This window comes from Abramis brama, assembly GCF_963993115.1.
Source record: "Abramis brama genome assembly, chromosome: 4".
In the NCBI taxonomy this organism is placed as follows: Eukaryota; Metazoa; Chordata; class Actinopteri; order Cypriniformes; family Leuciscidae; genus Abramis; species Abramis brama.
The window spans coordinates 45,016,239-45,033,049 of record NC_139966.1 but is presented as its reverse complement, the minus strand read 5'-3'; the positions used below and the strand labels follow the sequence as shown (position 1 = coordinate 45,033,049).

Here is a 16,811-nt window from a genome sequence, read left to right as displayed (position 1 = left end):
GCTGACTCATGCTTTATTTACATGCGATAGGGCCTCTTCAGTCCCCAGTGAACTGCCAATATCACGCCCTTCAATCAATCACACTCTGAAAAAGGTTGCAGGCAAGGTACAAAATGAACATTTGCCAAGCATTAAATGCTCAAGCAAAAAAAAAAAAAAAATGTAGGTGAGTAACTAAAATTGAGTGACTTTCAGATAAGCAAGAATGACATCCAACCCTTTGCGTTTGGATGTGAACGATTTGAATTAAGTCAGGGGTTGTCCGTTCCTGCTCCTGGAGGGCCACTGTCCTGCAAAGTTTAGCCCCAACCCAAATTAAACACCTGAACCAGCTAATCAAGGTCTTACTAGGCATTCTAGAAACTTCCAGGCAGGTGTGTTCCAGGTGTCCTTCCAGGTAGGGCAAAAAGAAAGAAAACTTCCAAAAGAATGAAAGAAACATTAGACTTTCAATGTTTTTAATTCACTTCATGATTTGACTAGCATCAAAAAGAAGTTTTTTGCATACATTGCAATTTGTTTTACTTTCGCACTCTACAATTTCATATCAGATATTTTTAAAACAATATATAAGTTGATATGTATAGATGCTAGTTGCAAATGCTGATGCATAACTATCCGTTATGTTATTAAAGCGAGACAGTAGAAAGTAAAAAAGTTAACACAATTAATTAATTTATTGTTATTAGTTAATTAATTAATACTCAGTTTTAAATAATCATATTTATTTTTATTTTTTAATGTATTAGTTGAAGAATTAATCAGTTACTGAAATGTTGGTGCTTTTTGCCTATTCATTTTTTATTTTATTTTGTTATTTTATCAGTTGAAAAATGAATCAGTTACTTCAATGTTGGTGCTTTTTGCATTTTTTTATTATTTTTTTTTTATCTTATTTAATTTTATTATTATTATTATTTTATTAGTTGAATAATTAATCAGTTACTTTAATGTTGGTGCTTTTTCGCCTAATTTATTTATATGTAATTTAATTTTCTCTCTTTTTTCAATTTACTTATCTTATTGTTTTCTAGGACAAATAATCAAGATATTAAAGAGATACTGTACTAATTCTACATGCATCTATCTGGCTGATGGTTCCTGTTACTGTTCTGTCCCAAAAATATAACTTGATGTACTTGATGAGGCCACAATTCAAATCCTTACAAATTTCCAGTTGTATGAGATTCTTTATGCAATAGTGTTTCAGGAAAGTTTACTTTTAATCATCACCATGTGTATCAGTTCACCTGAAGAGGCTGTACAGGTGGAGTTTTTTCCACATGTGTCCTGCTGAGTCAGCAGGTTCTGCTGCGGCACATATGCAGATCTCCTGCAGCTTGATCCCTCTGGTTCTAGCCTTTTAAGATAAATCATTGTACCCCTCTCTGATTTCCATCAGCTCAGAACTGTCTACAAAAAAAAAAAAAATCTCTGTTTTTTTTCTGTTTCACCTTGAGGTGTGTGTGTGAGAGAACGAGAAAGAGCAAGAATGTGAAACATATTGCATTCACGCAGGATGGTTTTAGAGGAGTCTGTCAGGACCAATTACTGACTGAGGCACTAATGCCCTGAAACACTGTAATTTTCCACACCTCTTCAAAATGGCTGTTTGCAGTGACAGACACTTGACTATGAAATGGAAAGAATGTGCTTTCTGAGGTCACGTCCTTGTACTCTTTCACCATCTCTTCCTGCTTTATGTCGAAACCCTGTTAAATGTAAAAGCAAAAGCGACGTACCCAGTTATCAACCCTTATATCTGCAAATACAAAGGTAGTCACTTCTCATTGCCTTCAGGGCATTGTTGTCATGTTAATAGCCTGTCAGTCTGTTACAGTTGCTTTGAAAGTAAACAAATGTTTGCTTAATAACCTTATTTCTTTACTGACTTTATGACTCAGCACTGAATGCAGCGCTTTTATGTTGTATCGTGTTAAACTACATCGTCTTCACAGGCTGATGATTTTAATCTAGCAGCGGATGATTTTAGTGTAATCCTCTTTGCACACAACTGCAGTCTGCAAGCTTCAGCTGAGATGTATCTATGATGTATCTAGAAAGTAAGACTGGAGAGATCTGTTTAAGCGCTGTATGCAATGAAGAGTCTCTCCTGACATGTGGCAGTGCTGTGGCTCTTTTGAGGATTGCAGGTATTACTGTGAATGCAAATGGATTTGAGATAGTGAGGGGCAGCAGGGAAAAAATTATAATGATCTAGTGAACTCTGAATCAATCACTGAATTAATCAATGAATGAATGAAAAAATGAATGAATGAAGGGATAGGGTTTGGTTCATGGTTTAATAATTGATTGTATTATATAAAGCGTTAAATGGCGTATACATGGCAGAACCCCAAATGCAACATGTTTCTGGATTAACATCTTTGTTGATCCTGGAACAACATTCCAGTACATCAATCTGATTTGAGGGACAAGTTTACAGTTTATGTCAAGTTTAGGCTTACAACCAGGCTTAGGTGCTTCTACATCAGTGTTATTCACCTATCATGTCCCTCTGATTTTAGGGATAACCAGCCCGTTCTCATCCCAAGGCGTCATATACTGACGCTTTTGACATTTCGTCTACATCGAACGCACATGGCACCCTTTAGCGTCAATATGAGATGCAGATAGATATGGGCCAGAAGGCGCCTCCTAGCGGTCTAACCCTAACCCTACCCCAGACCTAAACCTACCCATAACCGAACAAAGCTCTGTGCGTCTCATATTGACGCTAAAGGGTGCCATGTGCGTTCGATGTAGACGAAATGTCAAAAGCGCCAGTATATGACGCCCTAGGATGAGAATGCGTTGGGATAACTTATGAGTAGGGTTAGTTTTAGGGGTGGGGATAGGCTAAGACAAAATTTTCAGACAGGAATGTGGTTCCAGGGTCAACTAAACATGTTGACCCAGAAACGCGTCTAACTTGGCTAAATCAGGATGTGCCTGAATTGAGAGAACATCAGCCAAATTCACATTTTTCCAGTCCGTCTGTCCTCGTCTCTTCCACTGGTTGAACGCCTCTGGATCATCACCACTGACTGGACCGCTAAAGTTTACTTTTGATGAACTTCCCTATTGCACGAAAGCATTTTTCTCGCATAGAATGCTGTATGTGAGTGATAAATCACTACAGCCTGCAGTGTTTGTTCCCTTTTGATGTGGGTGGCACAGATTTTCCCAACTCTGTGCAGCAACTTTTCTGGAAATTAGACTTTTCATGTAGTTCCTGCCAGATGATCAATAACGCCATGGCGTTTAATGCATGTACTATTGTTTCCAGAGCTCTATTGTGTTTTGATTTTATAATAGTGTCTGTCATCTTGTGGTTGTTTAGGGGGAAGAACATTTTCAGGGCATTCTTATGTGTGCTAGTTAGAGCCTTTGAAAAGCCTGGGATGTACTTGTCTCCTTCGGTTTTTGTTGTAAAACTATCTTCTCTGATCTCTGAGATCTGGATGTACATTGTCCCCTACTATTAAGTCTAATCTAGTACTGATTAGCCTCATCTTCAGAGAGTTGTCAGACTTGACATCTGCAGTCCACTTTGTGCCAGCTGTGACAAGTGTCACAATGATTGTGCAATCACCTCACAAGCAAGGTCACATTTGCACCAATCAAAGACAGAAATAAATCGTTATTTGGATCTATTTTCAGGATGCACACTAATGGAAAAGAAGCTCAGAAAACATCCTGAAAATGTAGGTCATATCAAACCCTAACACACGCATTGGATGACTGGACTTTAGGCTAATTATATTCTGATCAGGTCTAATTCTGTGTCTGTAGTTGCTGTTCCTGTTTAATGTGGTTTCTAAAGTGCAAATCACTAGGCATAAATTAAATTTCTCAGAAATCTGGGTTTTTTTTCCTGAGACTACACTGCCATCTCATGGTGAATGCACACTTTGTGGCTGGGTGTGAACAAGAAAGCCTTGACAAGAGTGCGGTTGGACCCTTCAGTTATTATGGTTCAAAATTGAACTGAGAATGTTAATTCAGTTCCTGAAGTTTTAATGTGATGCAAAACTGCAATATAGTAAAACTGCAGTTAAATTCAGAGAAATTATAATGTTGATAGAATCGAATACTGTTTGCTTTAAATATTATTTAATTATACTTATCAATTTAACTTTCATTTTAGCCATATGGAGGAATTTTCCAGATTGCTCCAATTTACCTTAAATTCAAAACAAAGCCAAAGAACATCAGACTTGCAAAAGACAAAGCTTTTTGTTGGACTAATAAAATACCTCTGTTGTGTTTGTGATCTTCTATGAATTGAAATCTTGCTGTTGATTCGATTCAGCTTTCTGTCGGGAATTGTGCCCAACTTTCTTAATATGAACTCTTAGCCATCTTTATAACATTTTCACTTATAAAAACAGTCTCAGCCATGGTAAAACAGGAACATTTGTCAAAAATCAATCTCCCTTGTTCTTTTTCAGTATGCCGTACAGCCATGCCTGCTGATATTGTGTTCCTGGTGGATGATTCCTGGTCAGTGGGTCCGACCAGCTTCCAGCAGATCAAAGAGTTCATAGCGGACATCATCCGAGCATTCCAGGGAAGTGTGGTTGGACAGGAAGGCATTCGCTTTGGAGTGACTGTCTATTCAGACTTGCCTAGGTCCGTATGCATATTGTATGCTGCATGTGTGAATACTATATGCTCGACCTTGTATCTTTGTAAGCGTGAATAAACTGCTTGAATTTGTCCTTGTTCAGGATGCGCATAGCTGTGACGGATTATTCGACTCTGGAGGAAGTGCTCAGAGCCGTGGAGGAGTTGTCGTATGAGGGAGGCAGCAGCCGCACCGGCCTGGCATTGGAATTCCTCGTAGAGTCAGTGTTCAGTCCTTCTATCATCAGAGACAACTCCCCAAAGGTGTGACGCTTCAAACACAATCACTTCAAAACACCTTCTTCCTGCCTAACCCATCTGTGAGATAAAAAAGACCAACTTTACACTGCAAAGGTGGCACAGAAGCTGCATCTAAAGTGCTATATATATATATATATATATATATATATATATATACAAAAGACAAGTTCACATACAACCAAAGCCACGTTGGAGCCACAATGGAGATTTTAAAATGGCTTTTATGCTGTCTTACATATTTACACTAAATTTTAGGGCCTCTCAAGTTCACAATTAAAGATTCGAAACTGCTGCATGGTATGATACAATCACAGCCAATCAAAATATATTTGATGTTTATTGTACCGTTAGGAGGATCAGGATTATGGACCAATGACATTTCAAAGTGGGTGGGGCTACACTCTTAAAAATAAAGGATCCAAAAAAAAGTATGTGAGTGATGATGCCATAGGAGAACCATTTTTGGTTCCCCAAAACACCTTTCACTCAACAGTTATTAAAATAATTTATTTTTTTTAAATCTAAAGAACCTTTTTCTACTATAAAGAACCTTTTGTGCAATGGAAAGTTTCCATGGATGTTAAAGTCACCATGAAATCAAAATGGACAATTCAAATTTTGATTTGCAATTCAATTCAATTCAATTCAATTGAAAGCAATTCAAAAGCACACTGTGCCGTCTGGACAAAATGAAGTCAAGCTCTAAATTTGTTCTTGTTTGAGAAGCCGTTTCACTCAGATATAGGCTACATCAAAATAGGGAAGAAAAGACAATCGCAACGTCCATTTAATCCCGACTTTTTCTTCATGGATCTATAGATTCCAATAAAGCACATTTATTTTTAAGAGTGTAGCTACCCAGCATGAAGGCACATAAATGGAAACCAATCAAACGACAATATCACGTTCGTACTCACAGCTTGCATTGTTTGGCATTTTATGGCACCTCATTTGGTTAGAACACAGTCTAAATACAGAATACTGAAACGTAATCATATCTGAAATGAACTGAAATGCAAAATGTCCAAATGAAACATCCTGTCACATACACACAGAACAACCTTCTAATTATATCTCAAAGAGCTGCACCTGCAGTCACTTCATTGATTCTGTCAGGACATCACGTCCTGCGCTGCAGTGCACACACTCTGCTCCGCAGTGTCCCACCCATCCTAATTTAGGGCTTGATTAGGATTCCAAACTGCACATAACTGCTGGTCTTGCTGTGGAGCACCTGGTGTGATGAAACGAGCAGGCATTTATAATGAACTGCAGAGATTTACCCCTTTTTAAAACTCTCTTTAACATACTGGGTAACACTATATTTTACAGTGTCCTTGTTACATATGTTACATGTACTAGTAATAACAGTAAATTATGCATAATTACATGCAACTAACCCTCAACCAAACACTAATCCTACCCTAACCCTATAGTAGTTGCTTATTATTACTCAGTACTTATATAATTACACTGTAACAACGACACCTTAAAATAAAGTGTTACCACATACTGGCATACTAGTGTAAGGTGCATAAAGATGAACCCAGACTCAGCTCGGCCAATGCGGTGAACTTTAGGTGACCCAAGAGATGTTTCTTTTTCAGAATACTCATTTGTGAGTCAGTGTAAGCGACTTTGCAAGTTTGGATCTGCTGCGGTTGGGGAATTATGTATGCAATGAGATGATAATTCATGCTGTGTGCTTTCAAGGGCATCAGTATCAGCGTGATACTCTTAATGGCAGATTGAGTCCTTTAATACAAATGCACACTTTTGGGTGGATTTCACGAAAGCTGTTAAGACAGTTCTCATTTTTGTTTCTTATTACTGTAATGTGAAAGATAAATATGTATTTCAGTTGTAAAGTATACATAACCTTTATGATGATTTAAATAAAAAACATTCTTGTTTTTCTGTAATGCGGCATTATGGTAATGAGAATTCTTGTTGAAAATAATTGGAATAGTATAAGTACATGATGACTCATTACAGTAATGAAAACTGGAGTGTTAACAATGCTTAATTGTCCTAAAAAATGTCACAATGCAAAATAATAATAATAATGTAGGCCTTATTTTCTTTCCTGGTAGCACTTTATTTTACAGTCCTGTTTTACATCTAAGTCCTATGTATTCACTATAATAACTAGTTACTAACACTAAACCTAACCTCAACCTCAAGTCCATATAGTTACCTTATATTACTCAGTACTTTCTCATGTAAGTACACTGTAAATGCACATACTGTAAAATAAAGTGCCATCTTTTTTCTTTGTGGTTAAATATAAGCAGGACCTTTCTCGATAGTCTTTGTGAGGTTTACTCTTTAATATATTTTTGTACATCTTTGAAATTTAATGCCTGTGGCATGTCTAAGGGGGATCTACAAGTATGACCCAGTTTTATTACTTTGTGCGGTGACTGGCTTTATATATCTGATGTTGGAAAAAGTCTCACAAAAGACATGTATTTCACTCTAAAAATTACATGGAAGAAAGGAAAACTGTTTTCCAAAAACAATTTGTATTGTGGCACCATTTTAATAACAATTAAGCACATTTTTGAGTGTTCTTCAGGTTTTGTGAGATTCACCCTTTTGCATGTTGGGATATAAAGCATCACATTATGTTTGTTTTTTTTTGGCATCAGATTGCTGTTCTGATCACTAATGGCCAATCTGATGATCCAGTGGACGGTCCAGCTAAAGCTGTTACAGACAGTGGAATTTCACTGTTTGCTGTGGGTGAGTTTTCAGACTTGGTGCTATTCATGCCAAAAGAGTGTGTGTGTGTGTGTGTGTGTGTGTGTGTGTGTGTGTGTGTGTGTGTGTGTGTGTGTGTGTGTGTGTGTGTGTGTGTGTGTGTGTGTGTGTGTGTGTGCTTGTGTGCTTGTGTGCATGCTTGTGTGTGTGCGCACTCCTTTATGTTTTGACGTGTGACTCAGAGTAACTGTAGTGGAGTGATTTACACTGAATGGTAGTATTGGTGAACGTGCCAAGACATAACACGTGTATGTTTGTGTGTGTCAGCCTTGTTTCCTTGACTTTCTGACGCTCTTTCTGTTTTGACGCCCAGAGTGCTGAAATAATTATGGCTCATTACCCAGTGGCCAACTAATTGCTGTAATTTTTCATCAAGCTCATTCCTCCTTGCTCCCCTTCAACACACACACACACACACACACACACACACACCGTGTCCTGCCTTTCTAATCAGTTTTCCCAGGGAGATCAGGCCGTTTGACACATGACGTTCTCCCATGATAACACTGCAGACGGGTCTGAGACATATGAGGGTCACTCATGTACACACACACACCTGTTAAGAATTGACTGCACCTTATAGGCCTCCATGCTATATTTTTTTATATATTTATGATATATTTTTTGCTGTGGTTATAGTGACAAGTGAATAGCCTTGGTGATCATACGGGTGATGAAGGTTCGAGTTTGGCCTGCAACGTGCCCTGATCCCATTATCTGTAAGAACTGAAGTAGATCTGTGTTGAAGCTAATCTGTGCCTGGGCGATGTGTGTTGTGTGTTCTTCAGGAGTGAGGAACGCCGATCAGTCTGAGCTGAAGAAGATCGTTACAGAACCCCACGAGGAACACCTAATTCTCAGCCCAGATTTCTCCTTCCTCGAGCACCTGCTGCCCAAACTCTCCCGCCGCATCTGCTTCACTGCTTCAGAACCTCCCCGACCTGTTAAACAAAAGCCACCTGGTAAAATGACCATGAGTTTTGCTAATGGAACTTGAGGCTTATCTTTTTTTTTTTGTATTTATTGCATTTCAAGCTTGTCTAAACATAGTTGGCCTGCTTGTTAAACTCTGCCCTCCTTGGTTACTGTTGCTTTTGTAGACAAGCTTTATATATTATACATTTATATATAAAACATAGGAGATTTACATGAACACTTTCATTAAAATCATAAAATATTTATATTTCATAAAAATTATTTAAAAAAAAGAGCAAAATTACACAAAAAATGGCCAAATTACAATTAATTTCACAAATGACAATTATGGAGTTCAGTTCAGCTCTGCAAAAGGCAATAGTGTCATTATTCAGATCAAGTCAGTTCAATGTTGATCAATTCAGTTAATTAAAAGTGTCTGCAATGTTAGTACCTGAGTTAATTAAAAGTGTCTGCAATGTTAGTATCTCAGTTCATTAAAAGTGTCTGCAATGTTAGTATCATTATCCAGCTCAATTCCTTTCAAATTGTGTTCTCATCCAATAGTGTCAGTGCAGTTAAATCGATAATATAACTATATATTAATTGTCTTTTTAACCCCTTTCTTTTAATAGTGATTAAACGTGACAACATTAATGTAACATTTGAACACTTTCATTATGATACTGTGATATCTTTTAGCTGCTATTGCTCTTATTTATGACCTAAATGTAAATATAAATAAACATTAATTTTAGTAACAAAATTTTTGTTAATGTCATAGCACTAACACAGGACTTCTTAATGATTTCACATGTGTTTGTTTGGGAATGATAGCTTGATCGATAGATTGAACCTCTCAAGATTTATCATAAAGATATCTACCTCAAAATAAAGATCTTAAAAATAAATAAAAAACACCCGATCCTCTCTCATGTGTCACTATTATTTAGTGAAATAAATTACAGTATTTATGAAGACTTTCCATATCTACACAAACAGACAGATCTTTCGTATTAGTAATGAGCAAAAGTTCAGTTGCTATGTAGAACTGGTCAGCAACATTAGGAAGGCTAGTTCTATCATGTTTATCCTGTGTGCTGTAGTGATGGAGAGGATAGTAGGACCTAAAGATCTGCAAGTGAGTGAGCTGAGTTACAGCTCTCTGCAGCTGACCTGGAGTCAGGCCACAGGAGATGTTACCGGCTACAGGCTGCTCATCACCCCTGTGTCTCCAAAGGGCCATCTGCTCCCAGCACAGCAGAGACAGGTGAGACACGCTCACCTGTCCATATGCACACCCCATGCAGCACAGCAGATGGAAGGCTGCACATGGACAACTTTTTGTTGATTATGTATTTGCAAGTGTTTGTGTGAATGGTTTGTTCAGAATATATTCTCTTCTTTTTCTCTATCTCAGATTGATCTGAAGGGAGATATTAGTAGTACTCCAGTAACCGGGTTGAGTCCTAAGACTGAGTACTCTCTCACTGTATACGCCATCTACCCTGGACGCATTGGAGAGTCTGCCACTATTGTCACAGAAACCAGTGCGTGTCAAACTCTATACACTCTTAGAAGAAAAGGTTATATAACCTTAAATGATTCTGGGTCACTGTGATTTTGCCAAGTAAGACATACAGTGATTTGTATTTGTATATATATTTGTATTTGAAAATAAGTATTTGAACACCCTGCTATTTTGCAAGTTCTCCCACTTAGAAATCATGGAGGGGTCTGAAATTGTCATCGTAGGTGCATGTGCACTGTGAGAGACATAATCTAAAAAAAAAAATCCAGAAATCACAATGTATGATTTTTTAACTATTTATTTGTATGATACAGCTGCAAATAAGTATTTGAACACCTGAGAAAATCAATGTTAATATTTGGTACAGTAGCCTTTGTTTGCAATTACAGAGGTCAAACGTTTCCTGTAGTTTTTCACCAGGTTTGCACACACTGCAGGAGGGATTTTGGCCCACTCCTCCACACAGATCTTCTCTAGATCAGTCAGGTTTCTGGGCTGTCGCTGAGAAACACGGAGTTTGAGCTCCCTCCAAAGATTCTCTATTGGGTTTAGGTCTGGAGACTGGCTAGGCCACGCCAGAACCTTGATATGCTTCTTACAGAGCCAGTCCTTGGTTATCCTGGCTGTGTGCTTCGGGTCATTGTCATGTTGGAAGACCCAGCCTCGACCCATCTTCAATGCTCTAACTGAGGGAAGGAGGTTGTTCCCCAAAATCTCGCAATACATGGCCCCAGTCATCCTCTCCTTAATACAGTGCAGTCGCCCTGTCCCATGTGCAGAAAAACACCCCCAAAGCATGATGCTACCACCCCCATGCTTCACAGTAGGGATGGTGTTCTTGGGATGGTACTCATCATTCTTCTTCCTCCAAACACGTTTAGTGGAATTATGACCAAAAAGTTATATTTTGGTCTCATCTGACCACATGACTTTCTCCCATGACTCCTCTGGATCATTGGCAAACTTAAGACGGGCCTTGACATGTGCTGGTTTAAGCAGGGGAACCTTCCGTGCCATGCATGATTTCAAACCATGACGTCTTAGTGTATTACCAACAGTAACCTTGGAAACGGTGGTCCCAGCTCTTTTCAGGTCATTGACCAGCTCCTCCCGTGTAGTTCTGGGCTGATTTCTCACCTTTCTTAGGATCATTGAGACCCCACGAGGTGAGATCTTGCATGGAGCCCCAGTCCGAGGGAGATTGACAGTCATGTTTAGCTTCTTCCATTTTCTAATGATTGCTCCAACAGTGGACATTTTTTCACCAAGCTGCTTGGCAATTTCCCCGTAGCCCTTTCCAGCCTTGTGGAGGTGTACAATTTTGTCTCTAGTGTCTTTGGACAGCTCTTTGGTCTTGGCCATGTTAGTAGTTGGATTCTTACTGATTGTCTGGGGTGGCTTTATGCAGCTAACGACCTCAAACAGGTGCATCTAATTTAGGATAATAAATGGAGTGGAGGTGGACATTTTAAAGGCAGACTAACAGGTCTTTGAGGGTCAGAATTCTAGCTGATAGACAGGTGTTCAAATACTTATTTGCAGCTGTATCATACAAATAAATAGTTAAAAAATCATATATTGTGATTTCTGATTTTTTTTTTTTAGATTATGTCTCTCACAGTGGACATGCACCTACGATGACAATTTCAGACCCCTCCATGATTTCCAAGTGGGAGAACTTGCAAAATAGCAGGGTGTTCAAATACTTATTTTCCTCACTGTATTTTGTTGATCCTGGAACAACATTCTTGTCTGAAAATGTTGTCCTACCCCTAACCCTACCCATAAGTTATCCCTAGAATCAGAGGGAAATGATAGGTGAATAACACTGATGTAGAAGCACCTAACCCTGGTTGTAAGTCTAAACTTGACACAAACTGTAAACTTGTTCCTCAAATCTGATTGGTTGATTGGAATGTTGTTCCAGGATCAACAAAGATGTTAATCCAGGAACAGGTTGCACTTGGTGAAATCAGGTTCACCAAGGGTTCTTTCATGTGCTTCATACATATAACTTTTTTAGGCATTTTTCATGAATTTAGTTCATTAATCACTAGAACAAAAATTAATAACCCATTATAGACATTAGAGGATTTTGCAATTTAAGACATTTCTCCTTATACAGAACCTCACTTAACCTTTTTTTCCTAAGAGTGTACACCAAAAATGCCTCTAAACATGATAAATGTACTTTAAAAGGGCATGCATATCTATTTAGAAAGGAATGATCTTTCTTTTTTATTTATTTGTACGCAAACTTTCCCATCGCCTGACTGCAATATCCCAGCATGCATACGTACGCTTTCTTTTCAGCTGTTGTGCCACCGGTTGCGAACTTCCGTGTGATTGAAGAAGGACTTTTCTTTTTACGCCTGGGATGGACGCCTCCGCTTGGAAAAGTGGATGGATATAAAATCTATGTTCCAAGAAGTGGGTAACCAGAAGACTTTCACAGACTGAATATGAGAAACTTTACAGAAGTTGTTTTAAAATATTCCAACATTTATTCTCATATATCTTTTACTCCTCAGCGGACAGACCCGGGCTTATTTATGAGCAGATGCTGATGGGTGACGTCTCCTCTCACGTGATTGACACCTTAGAAGAGGATAAAGATTACAAGGTCAACATCTACGCCATCTACCCAGAGGGCACCAGTGAGCCTGTATCTATCACCGGGAAAACTTGTTAGTCTATTTCCTCTTTCTTTCTTCCCCTCAAATTTTCATCTCACTCCTCATGCATAAGTCTGCCCTTCCAAAATGATAGTGTGTCATTATGTTGGTATCATGTCCAAAAAAACATGGTATTATGGTAAGCATAAACATTTCCTCTATTTCAGTCCTCCTATATATATATAGACTATACGTAGAGGAGGACTCTAAATATAGTGTGTGTATATATATATATATATATACTTTATTATTATAGGACTATGAATAATAATTAAAGTGACAATTTTATATGAAATTGTGTATGTTGCTGGTTTAACCACTAGATGGCAGTTGAACACATTTCTTCATGAGAAATCCTGCAGCAAATACTTTATGATTCTTGTCATGCATTATCATCCCACTCAAAACGCTGTGCACTTCTCATTCTCTGGATGTTGCAGTGAAACTGGTCCCAGTTGATCAACTGCTGGTGCAGAACGCTACTACAGACACAGTTCAGGCCCGCTGGTCGTCTGTCAGAGGTGCCACTGGGTACAGACTCACCTGGTCATCATCAGGTAACAAGTACTGAGCTGCTTTGAGGTGCTTTGATAATAAATGCAGCCTGTTTAAAAACATAAATATAAATGCAAATCTCTGCTTGCCTATTTCCGCAGAGGGACACATAGAAAATGTGAACCTAGGAGACAACTTTAATTTCTACATGGTGCAGGGCCTGCATGCTGGCACTGAGTACACCATCACTATCAACCCTATCTTTGTGGACATTGAAGGGCCTGTAACCTCTGCCAAAGCCAAGACATGTAAGTGCTGCACGTGCACTTTAAGGGGCCGTTCACACAGGACGCATGCTTGCTTTGAAAGACAGATAGACGGAGCCAACGGAATGAAACGGGTCTTAAGATGTTATTTAACTTGACACAGTGTCTTAAAAAACAGAAAGAAATGCTACATAAATATATAATGCTGATAATAAATCATCCCAACTAGCAAAAATAGTTTTAGTTTTGCTAATGTTCCCATTAAGTTATGAAAATGTTTTTTATAAATGTTCTCTAAACGTTTAAACATATATATATTTTTAAAGTCGTTTTTAAATTTTTAAAAGTTTTTAAATATATATTTTTTGTAGTCAATGATTGTATCCTCTAAAACTCATCTTTGATCACTAAAATGGCATATTTTAAAGTTTTTTCTTGTGGACAGCTTGAATGTAACTATACCCTTGCTTCTTTTAGTATAAGCATAGCCATGAATATGCAAATGAGCCACTCCTCCACTCATTTATATAAGTTCAGCTATAAGTCCATGTATCAGAATGATAATGCATTTTATGTATCGCTCGCTACAACGTCGGACACATAATGGTAATTAATATAATTAACATTTTGCTTGACTAAGTTATCAAACAGCTAATAATGTGTTCCTGTTCACCATTTCAGAGTCACACAGCTGCCTCCTAAAATCAGTATCCTTAGAAAAGCTTAGAATGTCAGTGGAGAAAAGCATTAGTTCATCATAACATCGTAATAGGCCTGCATCATATACATAATTCACCCGCTATATTGCTAAATGTACCCGATTTTTCATATCAACAGAAAAATGTACCAGGATAACCTGGCTTCTCTTGAGACTCCCCTGCTTCGCTTTATTTAATGATATGCTAAAGCCCACACGTTGACGTGATTGGTTACAAGGTAGTTGGTGACGTAAGAAACACCAGTTATTTCAATCCTCTTTTTTTCACTGCATTTTTAAGGAGAAAATACTCAGCAATGGTGTTGACTTATGAATTTGCACATGGTTTGTCTTAAACCATATTAAAAACACCACATATATAAAACAACATTGAAAGCTTGATTTTGGTCATGTGAACATTAAGGAAACATTCCAATTTATCATTTTGCAAACATGTGGGGAATGTTATCTGAATGTTCTGAAACTGGTAACATTTAAAAACCGTTAGAAAAAAATGTCGTTTTTGTGCTAACGTTTTGAGAACATCAATAAAGACCAGAGAACATTAGGCTACTGGAAGAATGTTTGTTCATAACTTTGAGAGAACCTTGTTAGAATGTTATCCAAAGTTCCAAGAATGTTCCCTGTTAGCTGGGATACCATTGAGGACGATTATGATGCTCTCTCTCTCTCTCTCTCTCTCTCTCTCTCTCTCTCAGTGGAAAGTAGTGCAGTACAGACCCTGAGAGCATCTGCGGTGAGCACTAGCAGCGCTGTTATCTCGTGGAACGCCGTACCTGGAGCCACAGGCTACAGACTGGCCTGGGGTCCTACTGCAGGTACCTCAAAAAGTGCTGTTCTCCTAGGATCTCATTGTCCTGAACTTGGCCATTCTCCACGTTCCAGTTTCACTTTGTAGTCTGTTTCTCTTTTTTGTCACTACTTTTCTTTCATCTCCTCTCCCTTCTCTCTCTCTCTCTCTCTCTCTCTCTCTCTCTCTCTCTCTCTCTCTCTCTCTCTCTGATTTATAGTCTCTTTTTCATGGAAGCGACAGGTTGGTGACAACATGAGGTGTCGCTGTGCCGCCTCATGACTCATGCCGTCAACTTTATCTGCGTGTTTAGGAGAATTTGTGTGTGTGTGTGTGTGTGTTCGGGGCTCTGTGTGGAAGAAATGAATTGATGTCACCTCTGAGCACCTCCAAAAGAAGAGTCTTTGAAAGTGACACCTTTCTGTCACTGTGATGGGCTGCAGGCCCCTGCTTTTAAAGAGCGACCTGGAAGAACATTCTGAGGAAGAAGTGCTCTGTGACTCATACCACACGCTCTGACACATACATATAGATGAGTCTGAGGATGAGTTTATGGAGAAAAGGGAGAGAAACGAAGGGCGAGAGAGTCTAAATTAGGTGTTCGATGTTAAGTATTTAAAAAAAAGAATATATACATATATATATATATTAGTGCTGTCAAATCGATTAATTGCGACCAATCGCATCTAACATAAAATTTTGTTTACATAATATATTTATATTTATATATATATATATATATATATATATATATATATATATATATATATATATATATATATATATTTTATATATATATATATATATATATATATATATATATAATTTATATATATGTATATATATATATATATATATATATTATGCGTGTGCATTTATGTGTATATATATAAGGTATACACACATATATACTGTATGTATAATTATATGTGTGTGTGTATATGTATATATATATACAGTATGTAAGGTGCGTGCCATTAATCGTTTTGACAGCACTAATATATATATATATATATATATATACTCATCCATTTATAAAAAAGCATTATTTTATGTGTGCTGTATGTATATTTGTTTAATTATTAAAGTACAATTATTGTTATTGTTATTATGATTTTTTAGTTCTGTATCACCAGAAAATGTATATACTGTATAATATGCAAGTACATAAACATATTTTACATATATATTTTTACATGTATATTTTTGATGCTGTACATACCTCTTTTATCCGTTTATATATGTGTATTTATGTGTGTTTATGTGAAGAGTTCACAGGGAGAGATCGGCCCAGACAGCTGGCTCTGAATGGCAGCACTACTGAGTATGTTTTAAAGAATCTGGTCCATGACACGGAGTATGTGCTCTCTCTTTACGTGCTCTTTGGTTCTGTGGTTGGCCCGGGCATCACCGCTACATTCAGAACCTGTGAGTTACCTGAAACTTTCTCCTGTTTTCTTGATAAACACATTCTGACAGTTAGCAGTGACTTCAGCTGCTTACTGGTCGAGTCTTATGTCATGCGTTCTGCTCCCCAGCACCCCTTGGATACGTGTCAAATTTTAAAGTAACCTCATACACCAGCTCGTCCATCGATGTGGAATGGAGTCCTATTGTAGGGGCCACAGAGTACAAACTCACCTGGAGTTCGGGTAAAAACTGTTCACCTACAAAATCAAAAGGCCCATAAAATTTCAATAAGGTTTCAATAAGGCCCATAAAATTATAATTCCTCATTTTGATTTGTGTTGTGCATGTGTGTGTGCTT

The 16,811-nt window shown here is 37.9% G+C and overlaps 1 protein-coding gene across 1 annotated transcript in view; it reads left to right on the top strand.

Moving 5' to 3' along the window:
* col7a1l (collagen type VII alpha 1-like) overlaps positions 1 to 16,811 on the top strand; it is a 67,468-nt gene that overhangs the window by 5,742 nt on the left and 44,915 nt on the right. Inside the window, exons 3-15 of the mRNA XM_084111880.1 lie at positions 4,455 to 4,635; positions 4,734 to 4,893; positions 7,542 to 7,635; positions 8,442 to 8,615; positions 9,675 to 9,838; positions 9,989 to 10,118; positions 12,413 to 12,529; positions 12,631 to 12,786; positions 13,215 to 13,331; positions 13,431 to 13,577; positions 14,952 to 15,071; positions 16,313 to 16,471; positions 16,582 to 16,695. Coding sequence (XP_083968006.1) covers positions 4,455 to 4,635; positions 4,734 to 4,893; positions 7,542 to 7,635; positions 8,442 to 8,615; positions 9,675 to 9,838; positions 9,989 to 10,118; positions 12,413 to 12,529; positions 12,631 to 12,786; positions 13,215 to 13,331; positions 13,431 to 13,577; positions 14,952 to 15,071; positions 16,313 to 16,471; positions 16,582 to 16,695 — 1,833 coding nt within the window. The remainder of the gene's footprint in view (positions 1 to 4,454; positions 4,636 to 4,733; positions 4,894 to 7,541; positions 7,636 to 8,441; positions 8,616 to 9,674; positions 9,839 to 9,988; positions 10,119 to 12,412; positions 12,530 to 12,630; positions 12,787 to 13,214; positions 13,332 to 13,430; positions 13,578 to 14,951; positions 15,072 to 16,312; positions 16,472 to 16,581; positions 16,696 to 16,811) is intronic.